The sequence below is a fragment of the Colletotrichum fructicola genome (assembly GCF_000319635.2).
Source record: "Colletotrichum fructicola Nara gc5 chromosome Unknown KSG_Nara_v1_contig05, whole genome shotgun sequence".
Lineage (NCBI taxonomy): Eukaryota > Fungi > Ascomycota > Sordariomycetes > Glomerellales > Glomerellaceae > Colletotrichum > Colletotrichum fructicola.
This window is the reverse complement of record NW_027094055.1, coordinates 1,529,808-1,555,274: the sequence shown is the minus strand read 5'-3', so window position 1 is coordinate 1,555,274 and position 25,467 is coordinate 1,529,808. Positions and strand designations below refer to the sequence as shown.

General features: G+C 53.5%; 9 protein-coding genes across 9 annotated transcripts; 5 read left to right on the top strand and 4 right to left on the bottom strand.

Annotated features, from left to right (window-relative positions):
• Positions 1-1,560: 1,560 nt before the first annotated feature.
• Positions 1,561-3,309, bottom strand: AQP7 (Aquaporin-7; the record flags this gene model as incomplete). Its single annotated transcript, XM_032037506.1, has 4 exons — positions 1,561-1,725; positions 1,955-2,492; positions 2,601-2,886; positions 3,306-3,309. The coding sequence occupies 4 exons, from the start codon at positions 3,307-3,309 to the stop codon at positions 1,561-1,563; spliced, it is 993 nt and encodes a 330-aa protein (XP_031883532.1).
• Positions 3,310-4,149: 840 nt separating this feature from the next.
• Positions 4,150-4,949, top strand: CGGC5_v009113 (uncharacterized protein; the record flags this gene model as incomplete). The annotated part of the gene is made up of 5 exons (XM_032037507.1): positions 4,150-4,216; positions 4,568-4,604; positions 4,687-4,748; positions 4,801-4,875; positions 4,942-4,949. The coding sequence occupies 5 exons, from the start codon at positions 4,150-4,152 to the stop codon at positions 4,947-4,949; spliced, it is 249 nt and encodes an 82-aa protein (XP_031883741.1).
• Positions 4,950-6,582: 1,633 nt separating this feature from the next.
• On the top strand, positions 6,583-8,279 carry glpK (Glycerol kinase; the record flags this gene model as incomplete). Its single annotated transcript, XM_032037508.1, has 3 exons — positions 6,583-6,737; positions 6,805-7,963; positions 8,040-8,279. 3 exons carry the CDS (start codon positions 6,583-6,585, stop codon positions 8,277-8,279), a joined length of 1,554 nt encoding a protein of 517 aa, XP_031883743.1.
• A 1,845-nt stretch (positions 8,280-10,124) lies between these two features.
• Positions 10,125-12,526, top strand: CGGC5_v009111 (putative transcriptional regulatory protein; the record flags this gene model as incomplete). The annotated part of the gene is made up of 3 exons (XM_032037509.1): positions 10,125-10,249; positions 10,307-12,184; positions 12,247-12,526. 3 exons carry the CDS (start codon positions 10,125-10,127, stop codon positions 12,524-12,526), a joined length of 2,283 nt encoding a protein of 760 aa, XP_031883742.1.
• Positions 12,527-12,959: 433 nt separating this feature from the next.
• Positions 12,960-14,159, top strand: sevA (Severin; the record flags this gene model as incomplete). The annotated part of the gene is made up of 1 exon (XM_032037510.1): positions 12,960-14,159. The coding sequence occupies one exon, from the start codon at positions 12,960-12,962 to the stop codon at positions 14,157-14,159; it is 1,200 nt and encodes a 399-aa protein (XP_031883531.1).
• A 729-nt stretch (positions 14,160-14,888) lies between these two features.
• CGGC5_v009109 (uncharacterized protein) lies at positions 14,889-16,375 on the bottom strand (the record flags this gene model as incomplete). Its single annotated transcript, XM_066152120.1, has 4 exons — positions 14,889-15,021; positions 15,129-15,356; positions 15,440-15,646; positions 15,705-16,375. The coding sequence occupies 4 exons, from the start codon at positions 16,373-16,375 to the stop codon at positions 14,889-14,891; spliced, it is 1,239 nt and encodes a 412-aa protein (XP_066008378.1).
• Positions 16,376-19,283: 2,908 nt separating this feature from the next.
• On the bottom strand, positions 19,284-20,540 carry CGGC5_v009108 (Aldo-keto reductase yakc; the record flags this gene model as incomplete). Its single annotated transcript, XM_032037513.1, has 6 exons — positions 19,284-19,579; positions 19,641-19,835; positions 19,891-20,004; positions 20,057-20,197; positions 20,246-20,324; positions 20,382-20,540. 6 exons carry the CDS (start codon positions 20,538-20,540, stop codon positions 19,284-19,286), a joined length of 984 nt encoding a protein of 327 aa, XP_031883593.1.
• A 1,572-nt stretch (positions 20,541-22,112) lies between these two features.
• CGGC5_v009107 (uncharacterized protein) lies at positions 22,113-23,120 on the top strand (the record flags this gene model as incomplete). Its single annotated transcript, XM_032037514.1, has 1 exon — positions 22,113-23,120. One exon carries the CDS (start codon positions 22,113-22,115, stop codon positions 23,118-23,120), a length of 1,008 nt encoding a protein of 335 aa, XP_031883594.1.
• Positions 23,121-23,389: 269 nt separating this feature from the next.
• On the bottom strand, positions 23,390-24,965 carry CGGC5_v009106 (uncharacterized protein; the record flags this gene model as incomplete). The annotated part of the gene is made up of 4 exons (XM_032037515.1): positions 23,390-23,655; positions 23,732-23,955; positions 24,017-24,588; positions 24,654-24,965. 4 exons carry the CDS (start codon positions 24,963-24,965, stop codon positions 23,390-23,392), a joined length of 1,374 nt encoding a protein of 457 aa, XP_031883591.1.
• Between the last annotated feature and the right edge of the window lie 502 nt (positions 24,966-25,467).

The following is a 25,467-nucleotide window of genomic DNA, read 5'->3' as shown; positions in this document are numbered from 1 at the left end:
TCGCCACCCGTCCAATCCGCGTCCTCTCCCGCACCTGCTTGGACAGAGAGGAGTTCAGGCGGACAAGCTAGCGCCAACTCTGCCCGTTTTTCTTACATCGATTGCGCAACACCCACCACTTCTCCACGAAGCTTGACACCTGGCCAGTCCGTCCGATCTCCAATGCCAACAGCTTGGCGCCGGAAGACTCGTCGGTGACCGTCAACCGCCGGACGCGCCTCCGAATCGTGCAGCCATGCCTCCGAGCGAAGCCATCGGAGCTATAGGCCCAAGTCTTCGCGAACCCCCTCGTCCGTCTGCTGCCAGATCCACCGTCTACTGCCAACTCGAGCAATCATACGCGCAGGTTAAGCTGGCTGGGTGAGCAGGAGTCCAAAGCAGCCATCATCGGCTACAGACGGACGGGGCCCCGCAAGCCACGATGCACTCAAACTGGATTTGCATGCGCAATCAATGCTACCGGAGAACAATCTCAAGGCCTTCATTCGTGAGTCGTGGAGGCCGTCATCTGCGGCCCCCATGCAATTGCCAGACTATTGGACCTCTGGACAAGTTCCAGCTGCAAGACCATTCCAGAACCTCAAGCCCCTTGCCCTGTCATTGCATCTGGAAAGCCATTCCGGCAGCATGGCTCGCTGTCTTTCTCCAGGCCCAGCCCAGTGGGTGGCTTCTGCTTTCCTTCCCCAATCTGTTGGGGCAGGTTGGGGGACCCCGTAATTATTTTCCTGGCTAAAATCGCCGACACGACGGAAGAATTCCCAGGGCGCCAGACATGGCCCGCACCTCGGGGCGTCGTGACAATCTTTCAGCGAACCAAAATCGCAGGGCTTGCAAAAACAGGGCGATTCAGGGTCCTCGTTGACGCCTGACAGTACTAATTGACTGCAACATCCGTAGTCGGGCGCGCGCCTCATCTCGTCTCGCCTCGTCCGTGGTTTTGTTTTTGACGTGAATGGCTTTTGATCTCTTCTCTTCTCACGTCTTGCAACAGCATACATTTGTTTGAACTTGAAATGGTATTGTGATTGATCAATTCTTTCCTCTCTCTCATACTTCATGCTGCGAGCGAACCCGATAGCAGCGACAAGCCTCAACTCAACCCACATCAACACCGCAGAAAAAGATCGACACCGCTCATTCCGCCTCCAAACACGCCCGCGCCCATTCAACCCAGCAGAATAGTTTCGCTTGTCCAACAAGAAACTGACACTTGACTCTCGACATCCAAGCAAGCAAAAACAAAAAGCCAATTCATCAACGTCGCTTTTTTCTTTCGACCGTGAGGTTTTTGTTCGTTTTTTTCGTTTTGTTCCGACGAGCGGTGAAGGAACCTCTCACTTCCCAATGGGAGCCCAAATGCCTGGATTGTCCCTCTCTCTCTCATCCTCTGTTTCTCTCATGGTATCATTGCTCCCGATCTTCTCTTTCATCTTTTCCCTTACTGTCTCATTCTCATGAATCTCTGGGGACACTTCATACCGTGTTCCTCTTTCTCAAGACCCAGGGACGTAGTCGCACTCGAGTTGAGTGTCAAACGACACAACGCAAGAAGCAGCATGTTTATACCTTGCTGTTATACGTGTTGGACCAGACTTCACGACGGGGCTGGAAGAGGCGCTTGAGGCCAAAGTAGGGGCTGTTGATGGGGCTCTCGCCCGTGTAGAGGAAGACGTCGTACAGGAAGCCTCCGAAGAGGGTGCCGAAGAAGGGGGCGACCATGGGGATCTAAATTCGACGTCTATCGTTAGTCACGGGACTTTTCCACGGAGAGAAAAGGGACTTTGGTGGTGGATGGATCTCGGGATTCTCGCCACGCAACGGAAACAACGCAAGACCGAACGCCCATCTCCGAGGCAGGGAAAATACGGAGACGAACCGAGGCACACGACAAGCAGGGCAAGAAAAAGAAAAAAAAAAGAGATAGGGGAGGATGGGGGCAACGACAGCAACGTACCCAGAAATAGTATCCACCGGCGGACCACACCTCAGGACCGTATCCGACAATGTACGAAACCAGGCGGGGGCCAAAGTCACGAGCGAGGTTGATGGCGTATCCGGTCTCCCAGCCCCAGCAGGCGCCGATGCCGAAGATGAGGAAGAAGAGAGCCAAGGGCATGAAGGGCCCCGCGGCACCGTTCGCCGGATCGGCGAGGGCGAAGATGACGAGCTGGAGCAGGCTCGAGCAGATGAACTCGGAGAAGAACATGCCGGTGCGCGTCATGAACTCGGCCGGGTATGTGCAGAAGATGCCGGCGGTGGCGTTGGGGCCGGAGACGGTGCGGATGCCCTTGCCCTCGAAGTTGTCGATGGCGGACATGTAGTTGCCGTAGAGGATGAAGGCGGCGGCCATGGCGCCGAGGAGCTGGCCGATGAAGTAGATGGGGAACTTGCGCCAGGGCATGCCGCGGTACACGCAGTTGGCGAGTGTCACTGCCGGGTTGAGGTGGCCGCCGGATTTCTTGCCGACGTAGACGCCCAGCATGACGCCCAGTCTGGGGAGATGTCAGTACATGCTGTGACATCAATGGCGCGCTCTCTCATCGATGAAGTCACGATGAAAGATATGCCCGTGTAATGAACATCAGTCTGCGAGAACTTACCCCCAACCCCAGGAGATACTCTGGTAGTCACCCTTTGTCGAATTACTGAGCACGACCTGGGCGACGACGCCGTCGCCGAACATGATGAGGACCATGGTGCCGAAGAACTCGGAGAAGCCGTCTTGGAGGTTCTCGCGCACGCGGGACCACCACAGCTCTTCCTCATTGGGAGGCGTCATGGTGCCCGCGGCGTGCTCCTCGTGCGTCTCTTCGCCTCCCATCTCGGACTTGAAGACTGGAATGTGTTGCTTGCCGACGGACGACGAAGACTCAGACACCGATTCCGCTGTGTGAACCACGATGGACATTAGAAACACCGCGATAACGGAGGGATACTGTCAAGGCAGGATGACGACGAAAGCAGAACGTTTGAGTTTTTGATGATGGAATAGGTGAGAGTTGACAACGCCAAGCAAGAAGGGAAGGGAGAGAGAGAAGCAGAGAGAGAGGGAGAGGAGAACGCGGGGTGGTGAAGATGAGACGAAGGGACGGACGATGGTCTGGCCAAATATCATCCCACGTCTCCCATGGGGAAGAAGCAACTCTTATGGTCCCCACGGGCTGATCACATCCCACGGGGCTGGATGACCGTTGCACCCGATCCGCCGGGTTGACAAGCTTGGGGAAAGAGGAGATGGAGGAGAACGAAGAGGGGGGCACGGGCTTCGGGGGTTGCTCGCAAATGCACGAAAGCTTGACGCTTACCCATCTTTGATCTTGGGTTACTTCTTTTCCTTCTCGTCCTTTTTTGTTTAAACTTGCTTGCAGCGTGCTGCCGACTCTCGTGTGGATCTTCCGGACCCGATGAGACTCTGATGGTCAATCTTTTGATGGGACACACAAGGTGGTTCCTAATCCTTATCCCACCCCCGGGATTCAAGCAGCCACGAGGCTTCGAACGCAGGAGATTGGCTCCTGCTTCTCCTGATCCGGATCTTTGGGATACCAGCAAGTCGGTTACCGACGTGCTTCACGAGGGGAAGATACGAAGAAGGGGGGGCGTGTGTCGTTGGTACGCGGGCCTTTGCGGATGAGGAGGTACGGGAAAAGCGAAAAAATCGAACGATGTGGGCAAGAGGAAAAAAAGAAGTCGCTCAGGTGGCCTCGGTGTTGCAGAAGGCAGAGAAGAAAGGCAGACAGAGACGGTGGGACGAGGGGGATGAAGGGGAGTGCGATGCAGTTCGGTGGCTCACACCGAAGTTGAGGTGGTTGACGGGGACGGAGGAGACGTTATTACGGACGACGGCCGAGGTTTATTCTGTGAAGGAATTCTGGATCTGGAGACTGGGATCCGGGGCACCATGGAGACGTTCCTTTTCGTCTCCCCTCTTTTTACCCCCTTCTCTTCTGGTTTTTGCTGCTCGCAGGTCTTTTCCGGGGTTCGCCAAGATGCGGACGGGACACACACACTCTCTGCTCCTGGGATGGGGATACGCAGGCAGAGTGGCAGGACCAAGACGCACAGGTTGCGCAAAGTAGAGGTACAGAAACGTACGAAACCCACACACACCCGCGCCACTGATAGGCTTCACTTCCTAGCAATTCAGCAATGCAGGGTGTGCCTGACTGCCTCTCCTCTGGCGCATGGAAAACGCGGAATGGGTGGTTCTCCAGAGGTAAGCTTCTGGGGCGGTTCCCACGTGTGGAGAGGGGCGTCGTGGGACCGCAAAAGATTTGAGCGCGTGAGATGAGGACCTTTGCGCCGCGGCCGAGACAAGAAGAGGAGCGCAGCTTGCAGAGGGTAGGTGAAAGAGGCTGGATGGAGTTCTGGCCTTGGATGCCAAGGTAGGTTTTCGGTGCGGCTTCCGGGAGACCCGTTTTATTCCATCCTCCGTCCGCTTTTTTGCGCAGTTGCTTTACTGATTGCGGCGTCGTATGCAACTCTGTCGTGCAAGGCGCTGCAGACTCTGCATTTGCATCTCAGCTCCCGAGGTTGTTTGGCAGTTTGCTGTTCTTTCTCTACTAAGAAAAGATCTGGGGGAAAGTCAAAAGGTCGGCTGCTGGGTAAGTTTGCCTCTCTTCCCACCCGGAACTTCGTGGTCTTACCCCATTAATACCGATGAAACTTTGACTGATCAGATCGAAGATTGCCGCTTTTGATGATGGCATCCCTGGACCAATCTGGGGCCCGGGCAAAGGACGCCAAGGGTTCAGGGTGTGGAGCACCCTCTCTGGTCTTAGCCCTCTCTCAATCCGACAGTGACGAGCGGCCGAGAGAGAGCCCACACCACTCCCGAACTATGTAACCGCCGCGGCAAACGTCATACACGGACGGGTACGTCTAACACCAGCACCACCACCAGCACCACCAACCACCGCAGCCGACTGACCTCGCAAGCAGACAAGTAACACGTCGTCGTCCTTTTTCTTTCTCTTAGTCGACAAAAGGTTTCGATTACTAGCCAATTGGGCCAATGACGTGAACTGCCCACACTGGCTCCCGCAAAAAAAAAACGAGGAATCTTGAGCCGCGGCTCGTCGCAAAAAAAAAAAGGAGGCTTATCCCATCTCACGCATCCTTGGTCTGCACTGCATCGCGGTTGGAACTTTCGCCTCTTTCCCCGCAGTTTGTCGTTCGCAGACGGACGAATAAGACTGATGGTGTGAGCACGAGTGTAACGTAGTGGAGGGGAACCAGGTCAGCATCGACGGTTCTTGACCAATTTTGACAAGATGACAAGCGGCTTAGAAAAGTTCTAGTCGTCGAAGCGCACGTCGGCACATGATCTGGTGCATGATCTGGTTGGATTGGCGGGTTCAATTGGGAAGTCGAAGCCGTTGGTTCGTTTCAACTCGTTTGCGATGCCATGTTGGTTGGAGACACTGCTGTGCCGCGCGGCGGCCATGTCCGAACGGACTTCTGCCCACCCTCATGTCCACGAGATCCTCATCCCATGCTGCTCTTTTCCCTCAAATCCGCACCTAAGAGGCGGGGGATCCAGCCCGTTCAGCTCTAGCCTGGCGAGTCTTGGACGGCCTTGGTCTGCAAGAACTGGTCCAGGTTGTTGTGGGATCGTGTGCCAGTCTAGTAGTTCCGCACGCCAGTGACACCACACACACACCGCGGGCTATCCGTAGCATCCCGTGGGACCATCATCTCGTCTGGTCTCCTCGTCCTTCTTTTTTCGTGTGAAGAACCCCGCTCTTCGGGCGACCGGTGCTCGAGATAACGGCCGGCATAAGGCCGGACCCACCGGCCGTGGAGTTCGCCCCGACGCAGACCGAAACTGATCTCGTTGCACTGCGCCTGGGAATGACATCAAGCCCGTCCTCCCCCGCTTTTACTCGCTGTTTGCGGCCGACATTGCCTGCTCCCCCCTCGAACCATCGGCCGACCAGCTGCGGCTACTCGGTGTGCCCACCCCGAATCCCCATCCTGCTGCCATCCCGGAATTCCTCGCGTGCAATTGAAGAAGGATTCGGCTGCCTGTCATTGAAGAAGTACTTGCATCCGCATCCCCCCGTTGTGACCCGTTCGCATGCCCCAGTGGGGGATGATCCTGAATTTCCGGGGCCCCCTCGTTGACAGAGCTGCGGTTCTCCCAGTCCGGCCTGTTGGTGCTCATCTCGTGACATCTCCACAGATCTGGGGATGGGGTAAGGTAGGTAGAGATGGGAGAATGAGGGGTAGCTTTTGTTCGAGAAAGCTGTCTTGTTCCTGTTCCCCATGGAGGGAGCTAACCCGACGCCGCACCTAAGCTGTTGGAGGAGCTGAGCTGGGTTTCCCACATGCGCCGCGCACATGGTACTGGGGCCGGAGGGGAACTCACTACAAATATTTTGTCAGCCCGTGAAACTCAAAGCTCAACCGTGAACCTGTGCTCCTCTCCTTCTTCCCTCCTCACCTCGTTCCTCAAGATACCCAATTGTCCCTTCTTCTCCTTCTTCAGCTCATTGCGCCCGTCGCCGCCGTCGTCCTCGTTGGTGCCATTGAATGCTCTCGTCCCTTCTTCCCAGGCGTTTCAAACTCTCCTCCAACAAAATGTCTTCCTCTGCCGCCGCTAACGGCCAGAAGCCGTCCTTCGTCGGTGCCATTGACCAGGGCACCACGAGCACGCGATTCCTCATCTTCAACCCCCACGGTGAGGTCGTTGCGACGCACCAGCTTGAGTTCAAGCAAATCTACCCCAACCCTGGGTAAGTCGCGCTCTCAATTGGGTAGCTCTGGTCGCAATGGCGCGGAAAGCTAATTAGTTTGCGACAGCTGGCACGAGCACGACCCCGAGGAGCTTGTCTCTTCGGTTGAGGCGTGCATTGATGGCGCTGTCCAAGCTTTTGAGACTCAGGGCCACTCCCGCGACCAGATCAAGGCTGTCGGCATCACCAACCAGAGAGAGACCACCGTTCTCTGGGACAAGACCACCGGCAAGGCTCTGTACAACGCCATTGTTTGGACTGATACCCGTACCAAGGACCTCGTCCGCAAGCTCAAGCACCGCCTCGGCGCCAGCGAGCTCACCCAGCGATGCGGTCTTCCCCTTTCCACATACCCCTCCGTCGGCAAGCTTCTCTGGCTCATTGACAACGTTCCCGAGGTCAAGGATGCTTACGAGCGCGGTGTTCTGGCTTTTGGTACAGTCGACACCTGGCTGGTCTACAAGCTCAACGGCGGCCCGTCGCGCGATGTCTACGTCTCCGATCCCTCCAACGCCGCCCGTACCATGTTCATGAACATCCACACCCTGCAGTACGATGAGGACCTCATTGACTGGTTCAGAATTGACCCCAAGAAGGTCAAGCTGGCCAAGATTGTGCGCTCGTCCGATCCCGAGGCCTACGGTACCCTGGCCAACACCGCCCTGAGCGGTACCAAGATTACTGGCTGCTTGGGTGACCAGTCCGCTGCTCTGGTCGGCCAGAAGGGTTTCACTGCTGGTCTTGCGAAGAACACATACGGCACTGGATGCTTCCTGCTGTACAACATTGGCCCTAAGCCCGTTATTTCTTCTCACGGTCTGCTCACCACCGTTGCTTTCGACTTTGGCCCCGGCAAGACCATGTACGCCCTTGAGGGCAGCATTGCTGTAGCCGGATCTAGTGTCAAGTTCCTCGTGGACAACTTTGGCTTCATGGAGTCGTCCTCTAAGCTCAGCGCCCTCGCCGAGACTGTCGAGGACAACGGCGGTTGCACATTCGTTACCGCTTTCAGCGGTCTCTTCGCTCCTTACTGGATCGACGATGCGCGGGGTACCATCTTCGGTATCACGGCATACACCCAGCGTGGTCACATTGCTCGCGCCACCCTCGAGGCCACCTGCTTCCAGACCAAGGCCATCTTGGACTCCATGGAGAAGGACAGTGGCGCCGCTCTCACCGAGCTCGCCGTCGACGGTGGCATGTGTAACTCCGACCTCGTCATGCAGGTAAGAATAAGCCCCGGACCTTTTCCGAGCCTCGGCGCGGAAGGAACAAAAACACAGGCGCTGACCCTTGTAACAGACCCAGTCCGACATCATTGGCATCCCTGTCAACCGTCCAGGCATGCGCGAGACCACTGCCCTCGGCGCGGCCATCGCAGCAGGCTTCGCTGTGGGCGTATGGAAGAGCTTCGACGAGCTCAACGACGTCAACCTGGAGGGTCGCACCATCTTCAAGCCCCAGATCACGGACGAGGAGGCTGGCAAGCGCTTCGGCCGCTGGGAGAAGGCTGTCCAGATGAGCAAGGGCTGGTCAAGCTAAAAAGATTATTGGAGGTCATCTTTTCTTTTCATGATTAATTTTTTTGCCATATACCACTGTGTTGCTTGGGGAATCCCATCACGACGGCGGCGCGAATGAGGTTTGGCGCCTGTTGGAGACAGCTCCGATTTGTATCATAGGTACCATGAGGGAATGACGCATTTTTGCCTCTTTGTCGAAACGTGTGTGTTTGTGTGCTGGATCTCGTGCTCCATTCGTGTGCGCCGGCCTGCAATGTTTTCAAGACTGCCAAGTCGAGGTTTTCAAGGAAACCCGCAGTCGCAGCATCATCGCGATCCATCTCCACGTGCGGAAGTTCCCTGTAACGTACGGATGATCGGAAGGCGGGCTGTCCCACGTCTCCATCGTGCCTTTGACTGAGTCGTGAAGGCAGCGGCCCGCAGGGAATTGGTCGTCATTGCTGCCACCGTGGAGGACATTCCGCGCCTCTCGCTCTCCTCGGACGAAGACCGCGTAGGGTCGCGGGTGACGATCGCAAAACCACCAGCCATCTCATATGGTGCCCCGCGGTGGGAGACATCGTCGAAGCCACTGCCGTGCCCCCCACCTTTTGACGGCTATGAGACCGCATGGATGATCCTCGCAGAACCAGCCTTGACAGGGGAAGGCAACGAGCGGGGTGCGGGTTCGGACTGGCCGGGGTGCGGCGCTGTTTGCCAAATAGGGTGGGAGTTTTCAGTTGTAAACTTGGAGACAATGAGGGGAATAGATGGCGGTAACGCGGTTCCTGCGTCTCTTTTGCTGTACCAAGAAGCTGTAATAGTACCTTTGTTCCGTCTGCCCATTGTGTGTTGCGACAAATGTCTTCGGAGATGACCCTCGTTATCGTAATCGCCCCCCAGGGACTCGCGGCATTGGGCGCAACGATCTCCCCTCATCCGTTCCGTCCATCCCTCGTTGCCGCGGGATGACTTACTGTGCAACGGTTTTTCCGTGAGAGAGGAGGGCGCAGCGGCCACGGGACCGGTTGGTTCGTTGACTTGGTTGGCGCGCGACGGCGGCGCGGCGGAGTCTTTATTTCTCTCTTCCGCCGTCTTCCGTAGCTTTTTTGCGACACCAGATCCAAGCTCTTATTGTGGACAGCAAGTGGGCCCATGACTGGACCTGGACCGGTTTTCTTCTGCGCATCCTTCTTCTCTTTGTGTGTCGGGCGAGAACACCGAAAAGCCCCGTGGCTCGCTGGCACAGGCACCTCTGGTCAGAATTTCTTCTCACTCAGACACACCACAGCGCTCAGTTGCCTGCTGTCATCTCGCGGACAAGCTTTCCCGACTCTTTTCCCCCTAGTCTCGTCGAATCTTTGCCTCTCGCTGAAGATTCGGTAGTCTCTCCCTCTTCTCCTGTTTGCCGTATCGTCCCCTCAGTCTCGACCCTGTGCACACCACCCTCTTCAGACAAGCCCTTAGCGCAGCATTGCAGACAGACAGACAAGCTTGCTGCAGGTTCGTGCACTCAACTGGAACCAGCTGCCCACGTTGCCTGGCAAAAGTCCAAGACTTTGCCCTCAACCCGGCCAACCACGGCGGGCAACGCCGGATTATCCCCATATGCGCATCCAGCTGCTGCGGCGCATCCTCCACCATCCCGGCCGGCTGAGGCAATTCGTTAGCCTGCCTTTTACTGCTCGCTGCACGCCCGCATCGCCTAGTGAAATGACCACTTTCTGACATCAAATTCGGCCCTGCTACTCAAGGCTCCATCCAAAAGGGCCCTGATAAGAGCAAAACACTTTACTTTCTGTCAGAGTAAAAAGGGGAAATGTGGAGTTCCCACGAACATGGGACAGACATGATAGGAACGAATGCAAATGCACGTCCGCAATCAATGGCCGAGGAGGAAGCGAACTCGGTCTTCAGTCACGACGAAGGCTCGAGTGGTGATGAGACAGCCAACAATGGCTCGGCCGGGCCACCGAGAAAGCGCAAGAGGGAGAAGCACCAAAAGACGTCGTATGTTGTTTGCTTGCTGATGGATGACGCTGTAACACCTGGCTGACCGCGCTTCAGATGTGAGCTGTGCAAGGCGAGAAAGGTGAAATGCGATCGCGCAGAACCGGCCTGCTCATGGTGCGCTCGACACAACCGCACGTGTGTCTATCTTGAGAGACAGAAGCCTGGAAGCCGCATTGGATTCAGTCTCGAGCTTGAGGCCAAGGTCAACAGGCTCGACGCACTCCTACAGGCTCTGGGTCGCCGAGTGGAGGACCACATCGCCAATGATCACGTCGCCAATGGCAACACCCAGGCCCTGTCCCCGGCCATCAGTAACCAAGCATCATCTCAGGTCGAAGGATTCCATCATGATGGGAATGGCGTCAGTCCCGCGACCGCTATTCCACGGTCAGCACCAACAGCGAACGGGAGGACGCCGGCTTTCTCGAGTCCCTTCTGGCAGGGTGGCGATGCTCAGGAGGCCCTTCAGAACGGTGACCGAACCTCAGTCCAGGCTCTCCTAAACCTCTCGGCTGGTGAATCTTTCAGTCAACCAGGTGCATCTCCCAGCATTTCTGGGCCTCGGAAAGATGCATCGTCGTTGTCGACTGTGTCAGAGTTTCCGCCACACGACATGCTCTACACGCTTGTCGACCTGTACTTCAAACACTGCAACACATGGTGTCCTATTCTTGACCGCAAGACAACATTCGGCGCCTTCTTCGGCTCGACTTCCCTGACCGAAGCCGACCGTGTTCTGTTACACGCTATTGTAGCAACGACACTGAGGTTCATGAAAGATTCGCGACTATCACCCGAGATGCGATCTCATTACCACGCCTTGTCGAAAGGACGAGTCCAGATATACGCGATGGAGAATGTCAGCATCGCGGCGTTGAGAGCTTTGGTCATTCTGTGCTTGGATGAGCTCGGTACCTCCAACGGGCCGCGTGGTTGGAACATGCTTGCGCTGCTCTCACAGAACGTGAGACAGCTTGACTTGTGCGAGGAAAGCAGCGTATACCTCACGGCCGAGGCCGAAGATACACCGCATACCGGGTCGATACGAAGAGTTGCAACAGGGCGTCCGGAGTCGTGGATCGAAGATGAGGGCCGGAGGAGACTGTGTTGGATGGTATACCTTCTCGATCGATATGCAACGATCGCAACGACCACATTCGAATTCATGCTCGACGACAAAAAGATGAAGCGCGGGCTTCCGTGTTCGTACGACTTGTTTTCCCGAAATGTGCCAGTCGAGACGAGATCATGGAGCCCGTCCTCCGATCCGACAGCTCCTCCAGCGATCAACAAGCCGGACAACTTGGGGAGCTTCTCGTATCACTGCGAAATTCTCCGGATACTCAGCAAAGTCCACGATTTTCTGAAAACACCCATCGACGTAACATCATCGGGCGAGATGGCCGTCTGGCGCAACACATACAGGTCACTAGATGGTGCGCTCGACAACTGGTTGCAAAGCCTGCCGAGTGAATACAGCAGGATATCGGCGCTGTGCCACTCCGATCCAGCCAGCCGTGTCGCGAACTGGTTCATGCTGCATAGCGCGTATGTCACGTCGGTGGTGCGCCTGCATTCCTCGGCTGCGTACCCCACCGTGAGATCTCACATATTCGTCCCGTCACATTATGCAATGCAGCGATGCCTGTCGGCCGTGCAAAGTCTCGGCGACATTGCCCAAGACGTGTTCGACGCTAATGGTCTCGACCTGCTCGGGCCTCCTTTTGCCTTCTCCCTATGGGTTGCTGCCCGGTTGCTGCTCGTCCATGCCGCAACCGTAGGCTGCCCGGTTGATCCCAAGATTGATTTCTTCATCGAAACCCTCAGACATGTCGGCCAATACTGGGAGGTGGCAAATAATTATGCCAAAATCCTTGCTCGAGTAGTCCAGCGAGGACGTCAAGGCGACATGAACTTTACTGCCATGAGAAAGTCAGTATCCCGTGTTCGCCATCCCTCCAGCGCCCGGACTTTGCTGACAGTGTGATTCCCAGGAGTGCTCATGATTTGGTGACTTTGACATCCTCAACACGGCGGTCTGGTTTGGAGCCCACATCGACCCAGGTAACGTCGTTAAGCGAGCTGGACAACATCGACGTGTTCGACTTCTTCAATTATCCGAAGATGTCGGACCCACAAACGAGAGCCACCAACGGCCAGACCAATATTTTGCAAGCGCAGGCCATGAGCGGGCTAGGAGGCGATCCCATGAGATGCACAGGCGTACCAGACCCAGAATCAGACTGGCTGGGATTCAATACCCCTTTCAATTGAGGCGGTGTCGGCGGATTTCGCGACCCGCGAGGTTTTTGTTGCCGGGCTTGACGTGTCGTGGAAGACACCACAATACCACTTGAAGAAAGCTGTGGCTGGCGCTGGAGGATTGGACTTGGAAGAGGCGTTTCTGGGGCGCTGTAACCTTGATTATTGATGGATCTCCTGTGGCTTCGACATACAGCCGCAAGGGAGGTCGGCCCAATTGAATTCGCTGATCCCCGCACAGCTGACGAGACACACTCCACCGTGATTGGGCTCAGCCACTGGCCGTCCGTGTTCGCCATGACGTTGAAGTTGAAACGTTGTCCCCTGTCCGCCCTCAACATCTTGGAACTGCGCTTCACAACCTGCAACGATCTCATCAACCATTGAAACTGACACAATCCATTGTGAAGAGACGAACATACCACTTTCTACAATTTAATCAAATATGGCGCCAAACCAGGGTCTCGTGCACCTCAAGGAGTACGACATCAAGGACAGCAATGTCGAGCTCATTGGCTCGGACATTGACCATCGCGTGAAGTACAACTCCGCCGCAACCGAGCCCGCATGGAACGACGGAAAGGTCGGCCAGGAGGCAGGCCTGCACATCTGGCGCATCGAGGAATTCGAGGTCGTCCCTTGGCCGAAGGAAAAGTACGGCCAGTTCATGGACGGCGACAGCTACATCGTCCTCCACTCGTATAAAGTCGGCTCCAAGGACGATGCTGAGAAGCTAGGCCATGAGATCTTCTTCTGGCTCGGAGCCCACACGACGCAGGATGAGGCCGGCACCGCGGCGTACAAGACGGTAGAGCTCGATGAGTTCCTGCACGGCGCTGCGACTCAGCATCGTGAGGTACAGTCGGCGCCCTCGGATGACTTCTTGGAACTCTTCCCCAGAATTCAGATCCGCTCAGGTGGTGTTCGATCAGGATTCCGCCACGTCGAGGAGGATGAACCCAAGGGAGAAATTCTCACGCTGCTGCGCATCTTCAAGAACCCGTCCGTTGGTGCGAGTGGCGTTGTGGTGCACGAGGTCGAGCCCACGTGGAAAAGCTTGGACGACGAAGACGTCTTCGTGCTGGACACTGGCGACAAGATTTGGCAGTGGCAGGGCAAGAGCTGCAGTCCGATGGAAAAGGCCAAGGCTGCTCAAGTCGTCAACGACATGACCCTGGCGAAACACATCGATGTAGAGGTGTTGACACAGGAGGAGTCGAGGTCCCGCGTCATCGTCGGCTTGCTTGGCGGTGACGACGACACCCCCCAGTCCGGATTCAAGTGCCCCAGACCTGTCAGGTCGGCGTCCAAGGCCCACGCGGGCGAGAGGCCCCAGAAGCTCTTCAGGCTGAGCGACGCATCTGGCGAGCTCAGATTCGACCTAGTCAAGGACGGCAGCAAGGCCTCGATGTCAGACTTTGATGGCCAGGATGTCTTCCTTTTGGATGATGCGGGACGTACCGTATGGGTGTGGGAAGGGCAGGGTGCGAGCAGAGGCGATAAGGCAAACTGGCTAAGAGTCGCCCAGGCCTACATTCGTCAGTTGCAGGGAGCAGACGAGGCCAACGAGGCGCACCTCACGCCCGTCGCCAAGGTGGTCGAGGGTAACGAGAGCCGGGCTTTCAGGAAGGCCGTCCAGGCGTAAGAGATGGACCGGGGTTGTCGAAGTATTAGAAGCGTCTTTTCAGGCGAGTGGTAAATCGAACACACGATGTATTAGTTCTCGCAGCGTTTGGAATTGATCGAGGAGACGCGACCTCATACTTGAAATATGTGTGATCCAGTTTGACGTGACGTCGAGAGACGCGGGATCGTTGAGGCAAAGGTTGTGAAGGCACATTCCTGCCCTTTGCAGCTTCCCTCAGTGTCATGGATTCGGAATGGAAGGCGGTGGGTGAGCTTCTGAAGGAGGCACTGCAGGAAAGCGCGGTCCTGCTGGACGGTCGTTGAGGCAGGTGGAGTCCTGCCTCAAGTAGAGCAATACCTCACGCTTGCCGTTTATTATTCACAATTCACGTCCTTACTGATTGCTCGATCAAAACAGTGCTATACAAGATCTAGATACTACGACTATCGTTGATTAGTCTTGACGTATGAAATCAAAGTTCGCTAGGAAGGAAATTGCCGTTCTGACATCCTGATGAACACTCCTGGGTACTCCGGAGAAAAGACAAGAGCATAAGCGATAACAGGGCAACGTAGCCAATTGAAATGACGGTAAAATACGACAGAGCCAGTAGAAACAACAAAAAATGACAGGAACAAACAACCATCTGCCCGTTCAGTAGGGCTCTGCTCCACAGACTCCAAACTCGGTACTTCGACACGAAATCATGAGACCCTAACACGGGTATTGGGTGGCTCGTCGTCCGACTCAGCCGAGCTGGAAGGTCTTGCTCTCTTCTCTCCTCTGGCCGCCGAAGGACCGGGCAAAGAATGTAGCATGATTGACCCCCGGCGTCCAGATATCATTCGCAAAAGACCAGGGGTGCAGTTTAAGGGCGTATCTGGTACGTAAGTGTCCCTTGCCCTGCATATGGCCTGTCTATGCAGCAATTCAGTGTCCAGGTCCATTGTGTGAAGATGGCGGTCCAAGATGTCAGCGATTGCGTACGCCAGAGCGTTCTCATGCCCCGTCATCGAGACATTCTCAAAGCCGGACGCGTTCAAAACCCACTTGACGTAGTCTTTGTTGCTTGCGATGAAGGGTTGCAGTAGGTCTTCACTTAGCGCCGATGCTCCAGCAAAGCAACAGTCGAGAATGGTGAAGACGTCGGTCCTGACTTGGAGAATGGCCTTGGCTACATCACTCCAGCGGACACGCGTGCCACCGTTTCGATGACTGTGGCTTTCAGTTAGCAGGGACGCTCTCTCTAGAGAAACAGAACAGATGTAGGCTTGTGGCTGGGATGGTATCACTCCTACCTGGCAAGGGTCAAGCGATTCTCACCATCGGGCCATGAACCGCCATGCCCATAGTACCAAATGATCAACAGTGTGTTCAGGTTCGGGTTTTCCTTGATGTCCGCAGCAGAAGCGCGAATCTTGCTTGTCAGGCTCTGCAAGGGCTCGGATTTCGGAATTCGGAACTCTTCCACCTCGTAATTGTAGGATTCGAGGGCTTCCCGCGCTCTTATGACTGAGGGTATGTTCTTCCCACCTGATTAGTAAAGCTCGAATCTTGTCGTACCGCTTTTGTCCTTTTGTGAAAGGTTGAGGACCTGACGCTGATGTCGACAGTGAGGAGGCGAACAAATCGTCCCCTTCGCGATCCGTTTCTTGTTCTGGAATGAAGTCAGAAAAGGCGGTCAACAGAAGGGGGCAGATCCCAGTACTTGGAGACAGCTGCTTGGTGGTCAAGGAAACGTCATTCAATAGCTCGTCCAGAGGCCTAGAGCTGTCGTCCCGAGATGGTTCCGTTTCGAGAAGAAGCTGGCCAAGCTCTTCACAAAATAGGATGCATTCATCTTGAGCTGAACCCGAGTTCTTAGTTGCTCTGACATGCCTCATGGCTAGACGGGCTAGTGACCAAATTAGAAAGCAGTTCAAGTTGCGCGAGAAAGGGAGATACTTGCCGAGACTGTCAATGGCAGAATCTTCGATCTCGAAATGCCCAAGTAGGTTGGGCCTGAAGCGCTGCCAGGTGACCTCGACTTGAACTCGTTTCCATATCACCGGCCGTGAGCTTTCTTCGCGGGTGGCGTACCAGACGATTCCTTTGCTTTCGTTGATGGGAATGACGAGAAGTGCTTGGGCGAAGTGAACATGGAGCTTGATACCGTATAACGTATGGGATACTGCGGGGCCCTGTAGGCGACTCAGCATGTACACTGATCGAACGGGAGTACGCCTTGGGGACATAATTTGCAGCTGCCGTGATTTCTCCAACAACTTAAATCAACTTGCAATGATGTTTTGAGATCAGAGGGTATTAGAACTGTGATTAGCATGGTTCTGGCGAGTGTATTTGTATGTACGGCTTTTGTCTCACCAATGTGACGATAGGTGGTTGATCTTCAAGAGGAAAAGTCAGGGAGCTGTCACCAACGTTTCACTCTCAAGCGGCTGCTTGTGGTGCATTGCCGAAACCTCCATCGTCATTCCGTCGGGAGCTCAGTTTGATTCCAAACGTGTCTGTTGAGCGCGATAGAGTCAAGATTCAGTCTCAATAAGACCCAATGGCCCCAACCTCATCACGTGCCGGTAATGGCCGTGATGTTTCGCGCATAAGCTGAACCAGGGGAAACGGCCCTTTGACAAGTTCCACTAAGTTTCTCCAGAACCTGAGTTACCATTTGTTGTTTCATGTCAGTAAAGAACCCTAAATCAATCCCTGGAAATGCTTCAAAAGAAGCATCTGCAGCAACTCAAGCTGATTAAGCTCTCCCTGCAACATTAACAAAGGCTATGGGTGTATGAAGGGGACTTAGAGGCAACAAGCGCGTAGGATTCGAAAAGACCCGAAGAAAACTGTTTTCCTAGAATATCCGGGAATAAGCTAACCGACAACATTTTAAAGAGAATGCAAACAGAAGGTCAACATGAGAAACGGTGCGCATTAGAACGTACATTGTTCCCCATCCTTCCATAGGTAATAATAATTAGTAGCTATGTATCCACAGCGCCCTAGCAAGCACCGAATGAAGACGAGAATGCTGTCAGTTGTAAGCCTGAAATAGTATCTAATGTTGACATTAATTTTACACGCGATGTTGTTCAGCTTAGCATGCAGCTATTCTCAGCACTGATCAATCTATCTCTTCTGCTTGTACCCGTGACGCATTTGTTGGCAAGGGTAGACTTCTATCAACATTCATCAGCACACAACGATATGTCTTATCTACCAGTATTCGCAGATGCTGGTAGCCATCGCCGAATTTTGTGCCTGCTATTCTGACAATTTCCACCAAGACATCGATCGGACCGACATCCATTGCTGACCAAACACTGCTTGGCGGATGCGGATTAAGTGACAGGACGTCAGCTAGTGAACATCCCACGTCAAAAACTTTCTCCAAAATGGCAACTCCGTTGGCTTCGAAGGCCTTTGACGGTAGTAATCGGGAAATGAGGACGGTTTCGCGGGCTATCGACGAAGGATAGCTGAGCGACATGCTATCTCTACTATTTGTGCTGCTTGATAGTAGGGATTTTGACACGCAAATCTTCCAGACGATGATCTTGAGCCACTCTCGAGTAACTAATAAGTCTGCTTGCTGTGCCTCGGGATAGTGCGATATTTTGGCAAGACAGGTCGACAATTTGTCCTGCAGCCGCCTGAATTGCGCTGCCTTTGTCGTTTTCAACGCCGGAGAAATAGGGAGGTTCATAGTGGTAATAAAGTCGAAGTCAAATGGAAGGAAAAGCGAAACCAGGTCAAGGAACCCTGCCAGAATCTCGGCGTCAGGACTAAGAGGATCGACTTCGGGCAGGTTTATCGTGGGTAGTAGCGTCAGTGGTCTTTCTCGCTGTATTGTGAAAGACCGTTCCGTGACGAAGAGCGTCCAAAACATCCGTCGAGCATATGTAGCCACGGTCTGATCTCTGATTTTGCTGTATGTTGCTTCTTCGTGGAGCCGAAGCGTTTGCAGGATTGTAACAGATTCTCTGAGATAAACCCACGCGGCATTCCCATTATTGAGACAGAAGAAAGCATGCGAGAGAAAGAATGACGTGTAGATGTGCGTGAGGGATAGACTTTCGGCAAGATGAATATGCCGTCTTGCACGAAGCGTTTCCTGGACGAAGAATTCGGGCGTTGGGAGAATTACGCTGGGCTGAGCAGACGATAGCAGATGTGCTGGCGTCGGTTCAAACTTTTGTAACAACACTTCTGAATCCAAAGCTATGGTTGCACAGCATGATGTCAACAACCCGTACTTTTCGGGTGACTCGGAATATGCCGAGACGCATTCTTCCATGCAATTGCGATCCAATATGGGCGTGATGGGATATTTTCGTGTGAAGTAAACGTCCAGATATCGTCTGAACAGGTCGGCTGAAACTAGAGGTGACGGCCGAAATTCGACCTGAGTCTCGCTCCATGATGCGGCTTCCGTAGTTCGAGCACTGTCGGAACCTGTTCACTCCGACTTAGTTGCCGAACCTGGAGTAAGTTGCCGCCCGATGATGATATTTACGCTTAAGTCGTGGCCCTTTTGGTCCGGTCTTCTTGGGCACGGCGTTGTAAGTACAGTCAACCCTCGCCAACCGACAGTTCACGCACGGACGGCGCCCGTCGCATCTAATCTTGCGGGTATGGCAGACATCGCATGCTTGTCGTATTCTGGAAGACGCCTTCCCTGCCGTTGGATAAGCGACTTTGGGCGGCATACTCACCGTTCGCGTCTGGGAAGCAACGCATTCGAAAATTTTCTAGAAGGTTATATTGTGATGATGACCAGTGTTTTGGAGAACGGACTTTTCGTCAGTCCTTTCTTATCGTCTGAGGGCTAGATTTAGACTCGTCGCGACGGTTTCAGATTAATCACCTATCAGCGAAAGATTCAACGACGAGCCTAACTAAAATAGAGTTCGATAGACCATTCTGCCCGAGTACGACAACGCTAGGGAACCGACGCCTTCGACGAGTAACAATTCCGGCAGGCAAACGAACATCAATGTTGTAGAAAGGCCATTGGAAGAGAACAGGTGGTCCAGGTCGCTATGCTTTCTTAGAGCCGGGCTTGTCTGAAAGTGCCGAACAACACTAGTGAGAAGTTTCATTCATTTGACACCTAAAGCGTGGCTGCGCACTCCACAGCCTGATTTAGTGCCCAACCAGAGCCTGGTGACTGGGGCCATATCTAGTTCCATGAGGCTTAGCAGCGTCAATAATCCTCCTCATCTCCTTCTTTTCTTCCTCTGTCAACTCCACATCTCGAGACGCCCAGTTTTCCTCGAGCCTCTTGGCTTTCGTTGTACCGGGGATGGCAATCATGCCCTGAGCGGCGACCCACGCGAGGGCGATCTGGGGCAGAGTGCAGCCCTTCTTGTCTGCAAGCTTCTTAATCTCATCGACAATAGCCTTGTTCTTGTAGAAGTTCTCTCCCTGGAATTTGGGAACTGTTTCAACCAATGTCAGCACGGTGCACATACAGTAGTCACTTCAGACGAGTCAACTAACCACTGCGACGGAAGTCATCCGGGGCAAAGTCGTCCGGGCTCTTGAACGGGAAATCGTCGACCAGCCAGCCATGACCCAGAGGACTATAGGCGACATACGCGACGCCCAACTCCTTGGCGGTGTCAATAAGTCCGTCGGTCTCGTGGAGAGTCTCAAAGGCTGAGTACTCTGCTTGAACCGCATCAATCTTGGCGACTGCGTGTTATTAGCTTCTTCTGTTGAATCTGGTTTGAGATGTGCCGAAACTCACTAGAGTTGGCCTTGCGCAATGTCGCAGCTGAGCATTCGGACAAGCCAATGTACTTCGTCTTTCCCGCCTTGCGAATCTCATCCAGTGCAGGGATAGACTCCTCGAGTGGCGTGTCTGGTATTCGAGTTAGCTTAGAAATTCAAAAGACTTGGACAGAGTGACATACTAGGGTCAATGCGATGAAGGTAGTAGAGGTCGGGGGCGAAGCCAAGTCTCTCAATGGTTCCCTCGACGTATTGCTTGATGTGGGACGCAGAGTTGGTCACTCCACCTTTTCCAAACACATCAAAACCGCACTTGGAAGCGACTGCAAACAATTAGTTCCAGTCCAAATTGACGAGTCTCGTAGACTTACTGAAAACCTTATCGCGAACGTTGTGTTTCCTAATGAACTCTCCAAGGAGCTTCTCGTTGACACCTGCTTGGTAGACCACCTAGATGAAATAATTAGAGCCCGCAACTGCGACTGCGAAAGCTCAAGTAACACTTACAGCAGTATCCCAGAATGTGCATCCCAGCTCAATTGCCTTCAGAAGCACGGGCTCAGCCTCCTCAAGACTCAAGTTGGAACCGAGACCAAAGCTGATACCCATGGCACCAAAGCCAGGGGAAGGGACCTCAATGTCTCCGAAAGCTAGTGTCTTGACCATTTTGATGGGTTGATTAAGTGCCGTTTGATAGTTGAATTGAATTATTAAATCGCGTGTGCCAAGCTCTTTACTGACAACCAAACAGAGAATGAAGCTTGGCAACTAGACCTCTTTATATATAACAACAACTTGTGCGATTGAGACTCTCTTGATGACGTACAGCGCGCGGGTGAAAGAGAGAGCGCCGCGATGCACTGACGGAGTTCCGGCGTTAACATGCGGGTCGCTGACAACCTGGCAAACCGGCGCCACAAAACACGGCATCGGGACCACCCGGCGGCAAACATAGTGGGGCCCATGAATCGGATTACCGATTAGAATGTTTTCGAAGACCGGATTTAAAGCTTTTCCCCGCTGACATGGACTTAAGATGGAAATATCAACGATGTAGTTATTCACTGCAATTGAAGTCATTGGTAGGTCTTCTGTCCGCCATGAGTGACTGAGATAGTCGGGATCATTGCCCGCCCCAAGATCTGGTAAACGCACGTGTTTCAGGTATCCTGTATCTTATTAAGAATGCAGATTCCCAGAAAATGTCTTTCTTGGCCAGGATTGAACGCCGCCCGTCTTGCCTTCCCTTCACTACATAGATTTCTCACTCAGCTTCTCTCTGTCATCACAGATGTATGACAATGAGGATTGCAGTCTTACAGTCCGACATGAGAGTCCCCATCCTGTCGGGATTGATGACTAGTTCCATTTTCAAGATGATATCTAAGGGCCCATGAAAATCGGTGCACCCGTTTTAGGCGGGCAGCAAAGCTCTGCGAACGCAGTATTAACATCGAACTGTCATCTCGGACAAGGGCTTCAAATGCCTCGGTACCTATTCAACGAGATCGCCTATCTTTCCTGTGCTAGAGCGACTACTTTTCCTGTGGCTAGACTCTACCTTACCATCGTTCCCTTTATTACTTCTGTCGTCGTCATCGTTGTCGTCGTCGTCGCTATCACTGCTATCGTCTTCAATAGGAGGGAGTAATTGCAGCCACAGGAATGCCGCGCAGACATAGGAAAACCAGGTGGTCTAGGTGATCCCCTATCCAACGGACCAACCCATCTATTGCACTGACTATGGGACGTGTTGAACTATTCAATCTTGGTTCTTTTCGCCTCGCCCCGTGGATGCCGTGGAAAGCGCGGAGCTGGATGTTTCCTACTCACTGTGTTCCGGCAATTTTGCCCCGAAGGCGTTAATTCTTTTTACTGACGCTTGCGCGGCGGCTCGCTTTAGCTGGCAGGGTCAGTAGTTGATTGCAACGAAACAAATTTTGTAGAAACAATAGTAAGTGGTGAGCTGCGGACGTCTGGGCCCATTGAATCGTGTGCACCTTGAGGGCTCGGACTTAAAGTGCAAACACCGTTCATGTCATCTTGCTCAGAGTTCAATTCACGACCAGCTCATGGCGATTCGTGTGGATACCTAATATCTCTTGACCAGGTTTTTTGGACCTTGGTGCTTCTTTGTCGATACCGCGGCTTCATGCCATAAAAGCCAGTACTCCCCCGACTTGATATCTCTCGTCAGGTCTTACCCCTGAAGTCTGCTCAACCAGAGATCCCCCAGCCATGTTTGTTCCGCATACTGTTCTTCCGGCCTTCGGGCTCGCCGTCCTCTCTCTGGCTGCATCAGTTCACTCTCTGCCTTACAGCTATTGCAACGGCAAGAAAGCGAACGTGACGTCGGTTCATACGGTACCTGGCACCACAACACTCGAGAACCTCGCAACGCGGCGCAATGGCAATATCCTCGTCGCCTCCATTTCATCGCCGATCCTACATCAGTTGTCTCCTACGAACGAACACCCTCCGATTCCCGTTGCCAGCATAGACAGCGTTACCGGTCTTCTTGGAATCTCCGAGATGGAGCACGACTCTTTCTACGTCGTTGGATCGAACCTGACGTCGACTGAGAACTCTAACGGAGTGTGGAAAGTCAATCTCCGCAACTTCGAAATTTCCCGAAACGGCACTGTCACCCAGCCTGCCGAAGTTTCATTGGTCCAGCGCATGCCCGCAGCAAAGCAGCTCAACGGCATGACCCGTCTGGCAGCGAACGATACGAAGAACCTTCTTATTTCGGATTCAAGCGCGGGGACGGTCTACCGTCTTGATGTCGAGACTGGAGTTTTCGATACGGTTCTCGAGGAGCCTGAAATGGCTCCGTTGTCTACCGGTCTCAGCATCGGCGTCAATGGCATTCGCATTCGCGGCAGCGACCTCTTCTTTGTGAGCTTGGACCAGGGTCTGTTTGCAAAGCTTCCCATCTCCCTTGCCGATGGGTCGGCAGCTGGGCCTGTCCAGGTTCTAGCCTCAAACATCACCTTCGGCGACGACTTTACGCTGTCAAAGGACGGGAAATGGGCTTATGTTGCCACAAACGGTCCTCAAGAGGTTCTCAAAATCGATGCAGTTAGGGGCGGAAAGGATGTTCTCGCATCCTCACCCTTTCTGGGGTCTGCGTCCTCCGTGGCTTTGGATAGATTTCAACCTGAAAGGATTCTCTATGTGACCGGCGCGGCAACGGCGGGTAATAGTACTATTGGCCAACTTTCTAGGATTGCCCTCCAGTGCTGAGGCGATGTCAAAATTCATCATTTGCGAAAGGAAAGCTCCCGACACGAAGGATAGCTCCTGGCATGTAAGGCGGGGAGCGACGCTTGACCTACCAGAAGAGTGTGTTGGCGAGGACCTGAGGGGTGACAGGGAAACTCTAATTGTTAATAGTACTTTCGGTATGGCCGAGTCACGTTAAGGTTGTGAGGACTTCACAATCCTTGTGCAGATTGTGTGCATGAGTGGCCTTTGCGTTATACAGAATGAAAAGGGGTATTTTATCCATGACGCTATCTAATGGTCTTCTTTCGTTGCTCCCACCAGCTGTGTAGTGGAGGTGCACCTGAGCACAAAATGTCTATTGGTGTGTCCAAGAGGAATTTGTCGATTACTTCTGGCGGGGCGATACCGAGGTCGTCCAGTCGAAATAGACGTTGTCCGAACTTCCTCAACATTGCGGAGAAGCCAGGCACGACTTCTGCTACTTTGAAGAGTTCGTAGCCTCTCTCGAGCATTCCAGTGCCTGTCATCGTGTCCATGATCGCCCTTGCCGCTCCTAGTGAGCAAAAGTTGTTAGCAACTGTAAACTTGAGACCCGGATTCCGGGCTGTAGCCAAGCGTCTGTCACTTACCGATGCCAAACCTCTCCATCTCTGTTTCCGTTTCGATGATTTGATACTTCGTAAACATTGGGTTGGTTGTCTCCAGCTTCCGTGCTTGAACGTGCATATTGTACAGACTGATTTCGAATGGGGAACCCCGAGTGGCCCAGACAGTCCAAAAGTCCTGGTTATGGGTGTTCTCCACGTATTGAACGAGATCGTCGATGACTGCCTTCTCAAATATCCACTCCACGCTGAGAGAAGAGTACGAGTTAGTTGGTGTGGTTGGCAGTTGGGTCCGCGAATCTTGCCTACCTCTCCAAGTTCCAGAACTTCTGCCCAAACGACTCAATGTCCCGATTGAGTACGTTCGCAGAGCTGCCTATGATGGCTCGCATGAAGTCGGTGTTGGTCATTTTAGACCTGAATATTGTTGGGTTCTTTATGTAACTGTCGAAAGTCTGCCTGATGCTGAACGGCTGCACAGCAATGGCTTCGGAGTCCAACCACAGTGCCCAGTCATACTTGAGTTCCATAGCCGCGGCCATCTTTTTGATTGTTTGGTACTGATATTTGTTGCGTTCACTTATCAGCGCCGAGGTGTCTGCGCCCGTGATCTTGCCTTTAGTCAAAGTGTGAAAAACTGGCGGCAATATGTCGAAAAGGTTCACAATGTTGAACTTCGGTTTCGGTCCTTTAATGTTCGCCGGTGGTGTTTGGAATATGCTAAATGTTTCGCCACAACTCTTCAGACCGTTCAAGGCATCTTGGAACTCCTTCACCTCATTGGAGTCAGAAACGATTACGTGGATGTCGATTTCTTGGTAGTCGGTGCACAGGCACATGAATGACTGGAAGAACTCGATGGCCAGCGGTATATGTTTTGTCTAGATGCCAAGCATGTTAGTCCATCAGTACTCAGCATCAGTGCCTTCCCGTGAAGAGAACCTACGTATGTTGGAAGGATGATGGCATATTTCAAACCGTTTAGTCCGGCCGGTTCTGCTGTTGTTGAATGACTTGGAATGAGTGAAAGAGTCTCGCCATCGTCGGTCGTATTCGTTGTCGCATCGGTATTGTGCGTCGACTGGTAGTCATGTTGTGTCTTCGAGTGGCCCTCGGTAAAGTGAAGAGAGCCCAAATCGAATTGTGGCCATAGGTTAAGGCTGAAGAAAACCACCAATATTACCAAACAGCTCAAGCAACTCAAGTACACGATGCGTGCCTCTCGCGCTTGCACTGAAAACCTCTTCGTCGATATCATGATCGCAAGTCGGCCATCTGTGGAGGGATAAAATTTCCTGCCCGGATGCAGCAACAGAGAGTTTCTGCACGCTGTCCTTCATCCTATATAACGCTGCCCACGATAGGGTTGCTGGCGTAATCGAAGTTTCCATCCTCCTGCCCGCAACCTTGAACTAGGAACTGGCCCGTCAACTCGTTGTCAAGGGTATATGGACTTGAGTTGAGGGGCTGAGTCTTATCGCAAGTTGATGGGAAATGTCGATGTACATTTGACCGTTTCAGAAATGAGACCAAGCTGGGGTTCAACTCATGATATTGACTTTTCTGCTGAAACGTTCGCATTCCGTCCATCCCGTCTGGCTGAGTGGCCCTTTCACCAAGTGTCCGTCCCCCACAACTCTCACCCCGTCTTCTCTGTCATGACTTCGGCGAACGGCAAACCTTCATGACTGGATATGTCCGCTTCACTGTACACGTCTAGGCTCATCCTTGCTCTCTCCAGAGCAACTGACAAAGGGCCA